This window comes from Acinonyx jubatus, chromosome B4 (genome assembly GCF_027475565.1).
Source record: "Acinonyx jubatus isolate Ajub_Pintada_27869175 chromosome B4, VMU_Ajub_asm_v1.0, whole genome shotgun sequence".
Lineage (NCBI taxonomy): Eukaryota > Metazoa > Chordata > Mammalia > Carnivora > Felidae > Acinonyx > Acinonyx jubatus.
Genome location: NC_069387.1, coordinates 121,113,577 through 121,123,226, shown reverse-complemented (window position 1 = coordinate 121,123,226; position 9,650 = coordinate 121,113,577). Strand labels below are relative to the sequence as shown.

General features: G+C 44.0%; 1 protein-coding gene across 1 annotated transcript; it reads left to right on the top strand.

The window, feature by feature from the left end:
- The first annotated feature begins 8,051 nt into the window (after nucleotides 1-8,051).
- On the top strand, nucleotides 8,052-8,865 carry CB4H12orf42 (chromosome B4 C12orf42 homolog). The gene is given in 4 exon segments (XM_053199636.1): nucleotides 8,052-8,058; nucleotides 8,246-8,430; nucleotides 8,432-8,647; nucleotides 8,649-8,865. Coding segments are annotated over 4 exon segments (492 nt in total). The 3' UTR covers nucleotides 8,733-8,865.
- Nucleotides 8,866-9,650: the final 785 nt, after the last annotated feature.

Below are 9,650 nucleotides of genomic sequence, written 5' to 3'. Positions count from 1 at the left end.
TGAGGGGGAGGATATAGACACATAGAAGTCATATGCTGAGGGATAGCTGCCAGGCATGGGCACAAAGTAGGGCAGCGCCTTCCTTGTTGGCATCTAGAGGGGCTGAACATGCGGGAGTTACCACATTTGTCATTTTCTTTTCTTTTCTTTTTTAACTTTTTTATGTTTATTTATTTTTGAGAGAGAGACAGACAGAGTGTGAGTGGGGAAGGGGCAGAGAGAGAGGGAGACATAGAATCCGAAGCAGGCTCCAGGCTCCGAGCTGTCAGCACAGAGCCCGACGCGGGGCTCGTACTCACTAACCTCGAGATCATGACCTGGGGCGAAGTCAGAAGCTCAACCGACTGAGCCACCCGGGCGCCCCACCATATTTGTCGTTTTCTAATGAACAGAAAATGGATAAAATGACTAAATCAGAATCTGTCATGACTTATCATGAACTACTTTGCTGCCTGAGAGAAAGATAAATTGCTTCTGTGAAATACATGCAGCTCTGAGGCTTATTTTATTGTACCTTGAAATCTCCTGTCTGCCACGATATTACTTCAAATGAAATTAGCAACGGATGGGAGACCTGAGCTGCGAGATGACAGGCAGAGTCGCCTACACATGAAAAGAACTTGTAAACTGGGATATTGGGAAGAATTTTTTTTTAAACAAACAACACTCCAGAAAACAAAGACCCCAAGTATAGGAAAAGTTGGAGGGGCAGCCTGGGAGAGCGGCTAGAATGCGGGCTTTCATGGAAGCTGATTCCAGTCATTGGGCCACAGGCAGATGCCCTTTCTTCCTCTGCACATTAGAAGCACTGCCGATAGCATATACTATGGGCCAAGGCATGGGTCCCAGGGCAGTGCCAAGTCCATGGTCAAGTGCCACAGCTTGCTAGCTGTCATGGTGGGCATTTATATTCCTTCCTTCGCCAAATCCACTTCATGATAGCTTGCTCTGGCAATGCTGACACTGATTGGGTAGTAGAAAAACAAAAATCCCCTCAAAATCTAAGACCTGAGTCCCCAACCCTAGCTTCTCTGATGTTTGGCTAGTGATGTGGACAAGGTGTTTACCCTCTGACCTCAGTTTCCTCCTCAGAAAAATGAGGAAGCAGGAGGGTTATTGTCAGGCTCAAGTGGGATTACTGATGGGAAAACATAACATATAAAGGAATATACAAGTTGCAAAGTGATACAGAATGCTGGTTTCTGAAATGAAGACTCGTCCACAGAGAGAGAGGAGAGAGACACTTTGGACTTCATGCTTTGGCACGATCATGATTGTTTGGACTGACTAATATTTATAACAGTACCTGAAATTTCTGATGAGTGAATTAGACAAGTGTTTCCCTGATTGCTTAATATAATACCCGCGGAGTTTACGAAGCCACAGGTCTGGGGTCCTGGGACCACGTATCTGTATTTTTTAAAGCATGCCCAACATTGGCTAATGTGCAGTCAGGATTGGGAAATACTGCATTAGATTCAAGAGATGTGTAACCTAACAAAGAGCCCTGGACTTTAAATCATGAACAGTGGATTTTGGCTCCAGTTCTGTCACTATCTTGGTAGATAAATTTGAAAACTTTTTTTTTTTTTAAAGACTGGAAACCACTGGAGTTTGCGAAACGGTCTTCCATTTTCCACAGTCTCCGGTTGTTTAATGCTAAAACAACTGGTTGTTCTATGTGATTCAGGCAATCTGGTAGTTGTGTCATAGAGGAAACTTGAAATTTGCTCTGGTGTCCATAAAGCTGAGAGGCTCTGGGTTTCTGTGCTGAAATCCATTTTGCTATATATCAGCTGGTCAATTTAGTCTCAAAATGATCAATTCTGTTGGCCTGAGTAAATTTTTGTCATTGGATTAGTATCTGGTACATGACAGGAGCTCAATAAATATTGGTTATTCAAATAAATAAGCATAGTCACCACCTGTCCCAACATCATCCAAGGTGGCTTTAATATTATTCCTCGTATGTAGTATTATATATAACCATGTATATATATATGTGTGTGTGTGTGTGTGTATGTGTGTGTGTGTGTGTGTGTGTGCGCGCGCGCGTGTATGCTTATCATATAGCAAATACAGTGTTACTTATTTGCCCTTCTAATAAGATGAAATCCCTGATGCAGAGATAGTGAGATTCAGGCTCCTAGAGGTATTTAAGCAGAGGTGGTTGATGAGGGTGGTGGGGTTGAACTTTAGATAATCTATAAAGTCTCTTTCCACTCATAACTTTTAGGATGTGAAGGTGTGTAGAGAGCCTTTGAGACTTCCCTCCTGTTCTTGATGGTTGAACAACAGAACAAGGGCAGATCAAATGCCACTGGTTCTAGCTTTGTAGGTTTTCCTTTGGGATCGAGAGTCCCGGAGCTACTGTTTTGAAATATTCTAGACAGTTCTTTGCATTTGGGAAAGCCTGACGGATTTGTGCACCATTTCAAATTCTGGACTTCAAAATGAAATGAGGCAATCGATTAAAATGAAAATAAAAGCTCAATCTTCCTAAAGTGTTGGAGGTAGACAAAACGTCTAGAACCCTCAAATCTGTGTATGCACAAAGCTTGCATACGCATTCCCATGGTGCCTAGCTGAATACTTATAAAATCATATTCTGAAATGAAGATGGTATGAACAGAAGCAAATGATACTGTGACTTTTACAGGGCTGGCCATAGGCCAAAGATGCAAATTGATGGCCTGTGGTGATTTAGAGAGCAGATGTGTTTTGTGGAGCCCACGCTGTGTTTTTTAAAAAACTCGAGTGAGTTACCAACACCTAAAAATCAGAAGTTTTTACATAAATAAAAAATATACTTCTGCTTCTCCTGAAAATCCAGAACAATCCGTCTAGACTGGGCTCACATGCCCTCATGGCCACATAAAACAAGGTCTGAGAAGTGGCCGGCCCCTGTGGAAGTATGGCATGTACTTCCAGGGTACCCCCTCCTTGGCCCTTTCTCCACTTTCTATTATCTGTAAGTCCCCTTGCAGGGACATTTGCTTTGATTCCTCCTTCTGCAGACAAGGCTGTGGTTTAAGAGGAGGGCTTCCTGGTACCTAACACGGCCAGCACCTTCTTCGCCACTTGACAAACACCCTGAGAACAGGGAATAGGAATCTGGTAAAAACTTGTGTGCCCTGGCACCATTTCTGCCACACAGAAGAACTCATGGAAATAGACTCACTTCCCTTTCCCATCCCACACCTCCTGGCTTTTCCTCTTTTCTACCTTCTACTCCCCAAATCTGAACACCTTATTTTTCCCCCCAGACTATTCATAACTCTTCAGGGGCAACGTGAGTAAATTGGAACTATTGTGGATCCCCAAGTTTCCTAGGCCTGATGTAAGAAATAACTACAAACTGGATGGCTTAAAATTGCTTTCTCACAGTTCTGGCAGCCAGAAGTCAGAAATCCAGGTGTCAGCAAGATTGGCACCTTCTGAAGGTTCTGAGGGAGAATTCACTCCATGCCTTTCTCTTAGCTGTGGGTGGTTGCCGTAACCCTTGATGTGCTTCGGCTTGGAGATACCGTATTCCAGTCTCTGCCTCCGTCATGACGTGGTGTTCTTCCTATGTGCCTGTGTCTGATAAGGACACTGGTCATATTGGGTTGAGGCCTCGCTCTAACAGCCTCAACTTGATTGCATCTGCAAAGACTCTATTTCCAAATAAGGTCACATATACAGGTGCAGAGGGTTGGGGCTTCAACATACCTTCTTGGGAGACACAGTTCAACCCATTAGCTTCAAACTAGTTTTCTGACCTGTAAAATGGAGTAATAATAGCATCTGTGAGACATGGTTCTTGTGAGGACTGATTCGTCTTGTCCAGGTCTTCACATGGTGCTTACAGCAAAAGCATGTTCAGCCTTTTGCCTCATTTGCTGTATCTTTTCCCTCCTCCACTTCTTCCACTTTGGTACCCTGGTCCTTGGCTTCTCTGTCATTTCTGTTTGTTCAGTATAGAAATAGCAAACAAAAAAACAAAATCAAATATTGCTTAATTTCATCCTTCCCATCATTAATTTAGTAGGTAATACTGAAGTCCATTCTTTTAAATGAATGTTTTTTGCAGTGTTTCCAGGAAAGGTTCAGACTCCAGGGGCATGTAGAAGACTACTTTGTGCTCAACAGTACAGTACACCCAGGTCTCCTGCTCCTGCTGTAAGTACAGCTTTTTCTGAAGAGGAAAGCCATGGAGAGGCCAGTTTCTCCCAAACACCATCCAGTGAATGGGGCGAGACCCGATTGATCTTTGCTGTCAGACAAGAAATGAAAAAGAGAGCCAGAGGAGCATCCAATGCGGCCTGGAGTCGTCCACTTTTGGAAAAGTCCATGACAAAAAAGCCTATTAGACCCAGTCACAGTCACGCCTGTGCATCTAGGGGCTGCAGGAACACACAGGAATAGACACGTGAGGCTTCAGAATCAGCCCTCCTTCGATTCCAGGGGCGATTCTGCCCCACTTGATAAGGATCACCTTGTGGCTCTTAATTCCTTTTTTTTCAATTGGTCACATTTTGTTTTTAACCTCATACAAACAGCAAAGCTACTGACCCAATGGCAGGTCTTATTCTAGAAGGTTCTATAAGAACTGTATCAGTCAGTCTTGAATGGAAGTCTTCTTGTTGCCGGGTATCATATTGGAGGAGAGAACAAGTGTGATTTGATGACAAGTAATGTGATGATTCAGGTGTTGCACCTGATAATGATAATGATAGTGATAATGACAATGACAATTATTACTATCACGATTGCTTCATCCCCCATTTAACAAGCTCTCACCATGTGCCGTATACTGTGCTGAGCATTTCACGTTATTTTATGAAAGCCTCGTATAACACCTTTAGGCAGGTATTGTTATTATCCCCGTTTTACAGATAATGAAACTGTGAATTCATAGCACAGGATAATGTATATTATCCTGTCAAAAATTCTCATGGGAGTAATGATTAAAAGTAAGGAAACAGACCAGAAGGAATGAGCTTCGAAACCTTGGAGACGTGGGCTCCAAACTGCTTTGTCCCATCTCAGTTCTGTAGCCATGATCAAGTCCTATAAATGTTCTTTGAGCCCAGTATTTTCATCTGTTAACTAATGACAATTACTGCCTTGAAGAGATGTAATTAGAGGATTGCTCTAAATGAAGTTCACTGAACACAGCAGGGACTGAATGGTGGTGGTGATGGTGGTGGTGGCATTTATGGGGCTGTTGGTCAGATAGGAGGTGAGAAAATGTGAGGAAACAATGTATATTCTAGACACTCTAGAACTGTCATGTAGAAGGATTATAGTAGTCTTACATAGCTTTTTTTTTTTTTTTTTGAAAATCTTTTTGGTATATTTTGCTTCAAATGTTTATAGTTTGCTGGAATTGACCAATGGAAGAAAGAAACAGATTTTGACTCAGTACAAAGAAGAACTTTCTTTGAACTAGAGGAGAATGTACTGCTTGGGCTCAAAGTGGTAAAGGAGGCACTGGTAGACCTTCTACCAAAGATGCTGATTCAAAGATTTCTTCATTTCTGGGAAGCTGGGCTTGAGCATGGGATGCTGAGGATACTGATTGGTTAACATGTTTTTCTCTTATTACGTGTAAGGCAATGTGCTAAACTCTGAACATACGTCTTCAATTTTGATCCATAAGGCCAGCCTCTGAGACAGGAACTGCTATTTTCCCGTGCTTTGGATGCAGAATCTGAGGCCCGTGGAGATTCTGTAACTTTAGGGCTGGAGTCAGGATGCAAGCCCTCCATTTCGACTCCAGGTCAGAGTATACCTCTATTGATTTTGAATATGGCAATAATAGCTCTTGGGGATTGAGCACTTACTACGTCCTAGATGCTTTAATTTTAGCATGTTCTTCTCTTGGATGCTTAACAAGTTTGCTTTTTCACTTCCTTCCAGTGTTTATTGAAGCTGTCACCTACATGTGACATTTCTTAACCCCCTTTCCCGCATTATTTTTCTGCTTTGGCTTTATTACCAGCTGATACTTACACATTTCTTCATTTGCTTATTAAGTAGTCCACTTGCCCGTCCCCACCCCCTCTCCCCATAGCTAGGATGTAAGTTCTATAAGTGCAGGGATGTTTCCTGCTTTATTCTTTTCTGTATCTCTAATGTTTAGAATACTGGCAGGCATATAACAGACAAGTATTAGTGAATGAACAAATGAATGAACAAATTTAATCCTATTAGTGACCTTTTGAAGTAGGTAATACAACCCTTATGGTTCAGGTAAGGACAAAGAGGCTTAGGGCAAGTGATGTGCCAGGATTTGGATCTATGATGGTCTGACACCAAAGGCTTGTTTCTTCTATGACACCACACTTCTCTGTAAGACAGTTTGTTACAAAATGCATCATTACCGCATTGCATTCAGGGAAGGAATTCCTATTCTTTGCTTATGACTGAGCCTTGATGGGTCTTGACCTATCTAGGTTATATTCTATTGCGCAAAGTTCCAGAGCCACATCCACGTTCTTCTGTGGAATTCCCTTGCACTGATTTTTGAAGGCAACGAATTAGTCATCTGCCAAGGCTGCAAGTCCAAATCTGCAAATGGTTATTGAGCATCTAGTTTTCGGAAAGTGGTATGTCCGGCATTCTAAAAGCTTTTACTTACCTGGAGATAGAGAAATGCCATTTCACCTTTATTTCCAGGAAATAATTCTCACACTGAAAAATCCAATTCACTAGAAGTTTTTCAGTGTTTGGCTTAGGTATGTTGAGAGTATAGTGGGAGGTGCCCAATACATACCGGGCACAGTATGCGATGAACTAATTGAATTGCCGAGAGATAGACTGGCTCTTGGACACCCACTGTAAGGAAGGTACTGTGCACTTTAATCTCATGCGTATTTTTTGAAATGTGAATGATCCCGTAGGTGGTTCCAAATACTCTGTACATCTACACGCTATTCAATGTCCTCTAAAAACTTGTGGAAAGTGGTTTAAAACACATAACTTGTCTCACTGTACTATTGAAGAATTAGGCTATTAGGAAAATGGGCAGAATTTCTCAGGGAAAAGCCCTACATAGGAAAAAATAGATATACATGGAAATCAGATGGAATATGTATATATTCTTTTTCAGTATTGGCTATATTGTAAACATATCTCATCTTTTACATAAAAAGTATTTGGTTGGGCAAAGAAAATCACTGAATTTATTATTAATATTAGTGTGTATGTAGGTGTTGTATAGACCTGGATCAGCGAATTCCTGGATTGTTTTAATTTTCAGCTGGTTTGAAACTTTTTTTTTTTTAATTTTTAAATGTTTTTATTTATTTTGGAGAGAGAATGAGCAGGGGAGGGGCAGAGAGAGAGGGAGACACAGAATCTGAAGCAGGCTCCAGGCTCTGAGTGGTCAGCACAGAGCCCAACGTGGGGCTGGAAGTCACAAACCACAAGATCTTGACCTGAGCCCCGCGAGATCATGACCTGAGCCGAAGTCGGACACTTAACCGACTGAGTCACCCAGGAGCCCCATGGTTTGAAACTTCTAATAAAACGTAGGGAGTACTGCCTTTTGGATGTTTCAATTACTAGTTGGGAGTCTACATGGGCTGTGGATCCACTTGTTTTGTATGTTCTCTGAGGCCACTTAGTTTTCCATGCAAAAACTTTTCCCTGATTCCGAATCGGAGGCTCTATTTTAGTCATGGATTCTTCTGTTTCCCCTCTCTTTAGCAGTTTTGAACAGTTTTCCTTGAACTAAAAACGTTTATGAGGATCTTGTAAAAATTATTTTTTGGAGGGGGTGCTTTTAAAAAAAATTTAATGTTTATTTTTGAGAGAGATTAGAGGCACTGAGCTGGAGCAAGGGAGGGGCATAGAGACTGGGAGACACAGAAACTGAAGCCGGCTTCAGGCTCTGAGACACCAGGCTCCAGGCAGGGCTCAGACCCAAGACCCTTGAGATCCTGACCTGAGCCAACGTCTGATGCTCAACCAACTAAGCCACCGTGCGACCCTGGAGGGGGTGCTTTCAAACAGCAGGAAAGGAATAGATCGCATTTTGTTTTCTTAAAGCAATGTGGGGAACCATGGAAGGTAATGCCAAGGATCTCTCTCTCTCTCTCTCGCTCTCGCTCTCGCTCTCGCTCTCTCACTCGCTCTCAGCACATTGCAAATGTTGATTTCTCAAACATCCAGTCATCAGCGGAGACCTTCTGCAAGTCCCGGCGGGGCGGGTGAATTCCACCCATTTCAGTGCCACTCGTCCCTGTCTGCCTTCCAGGTTCCCCTGCGAGGCCTCCCAGCGCCACAGGCCTCTGCAGGAGAAGCCAGGCCCCGTTGGCCTCGTCGGGGGTCTCCCAGAGTCCCCCAGAGCCCAAGCTGGAGGACAGGGTGGCAGACACAGTCGTCGCTCTGGCTGACCCACCTCTCCAAAGCCGGCCCTGGGGCGCATCCGGAAGTCCTGGGGGGGGGGGGGGGCGCGGTTGCCATGGCACCGGAGATGCTCCCCAAGCATCCTCATCCCGGGGGAGGAGGGGGGAGGGGGGAGAAAAGGGGACCCAAGGCGGACGCCTCCCTCCACGGCAATCTGGCAGGGGCGCCCGTTCCTCTGCCCGCCGGTGCTCCCACCCACCTTCCCTCCAAGAGGTTAATCAAGGTTTGCTCTTCTCCTCCCCACCCCCCCCCCCCCCCCCCGCCCACCCCAGCGTTTCCATACGGCTTGTTCACAGGCCCCTCCTAGGCCGAGGGTGAATGCTCCCTTACACTGACCGCTGCGAGGGAATTGTCCGCGAGTGCTGCCCATCTTCGAATCAATGCCTGCCCAGAACAACAGAAAGGGCCTCAGATGTACTGGTTTCCACAGAACCATTGTTCGGCTTTTGTGGAGCAGTTTTGAACCTAATAAATAATGTCAAAAGTCTCTATCGCCGCCAAAAATGTTCCTTTTGAAGCATTTCTAATAGTATTTCTGTTCTGCGGTGTCTCCCGGTGTCACAAAGAATTTGTGCCTCACAATGGGGATGGGCTACACGGCGTGCCACTTCGCACCGCGCCTGCAGGGACTGTGAGGACCCCTCTCTGTTTGGCTCTCGCAGGTAAACGGCTTCATTTGCCAACTCGAGCTGTGGTTTAGGGATGTTTTCTAAGGGCCTTTTGAATTTCTAAACAGAGGGTTGGGACACCTAATTGAATGTCTGTAATTTAATAGTTAACATGAAATTTGATTACTCCTGAGGTGCCTCGGGAAGGTCTTTATGTCAGAAACCCGAAGCTGGATCCTCCCTTGAGGTCCCGAGACTCTTGGAACTAAGTTTAATGCAAAAGACATACTGAGTTCTCTTATTGGTGATAAAGAAACACTGGAGAACCTTAGCTAACATTCTATCACATTGGTCATTTTAGGCACTACTTTTTACTTGGGTTAACTTAGGTTAAACACGGCGTCTTTTCACCATGATTTAATGCGGAGACTGACTCTATCAAATGATTTAATTTCACTTCAGTTTTTCACATGTAGTATTCTTTTTCTCAGCGTGGAAAGAGAAACACAAGTCAATGAGACCAGTACATCCATGTGGAGATTTGCACTCAAATTCCTTGCTATTGTCCTCCCCCAGGCTTGTATTCAGAGAGTCTGATGAGTGGAGTTCATAAATCCTCCTGCATTCTGACCCCCCCCCCTTCAT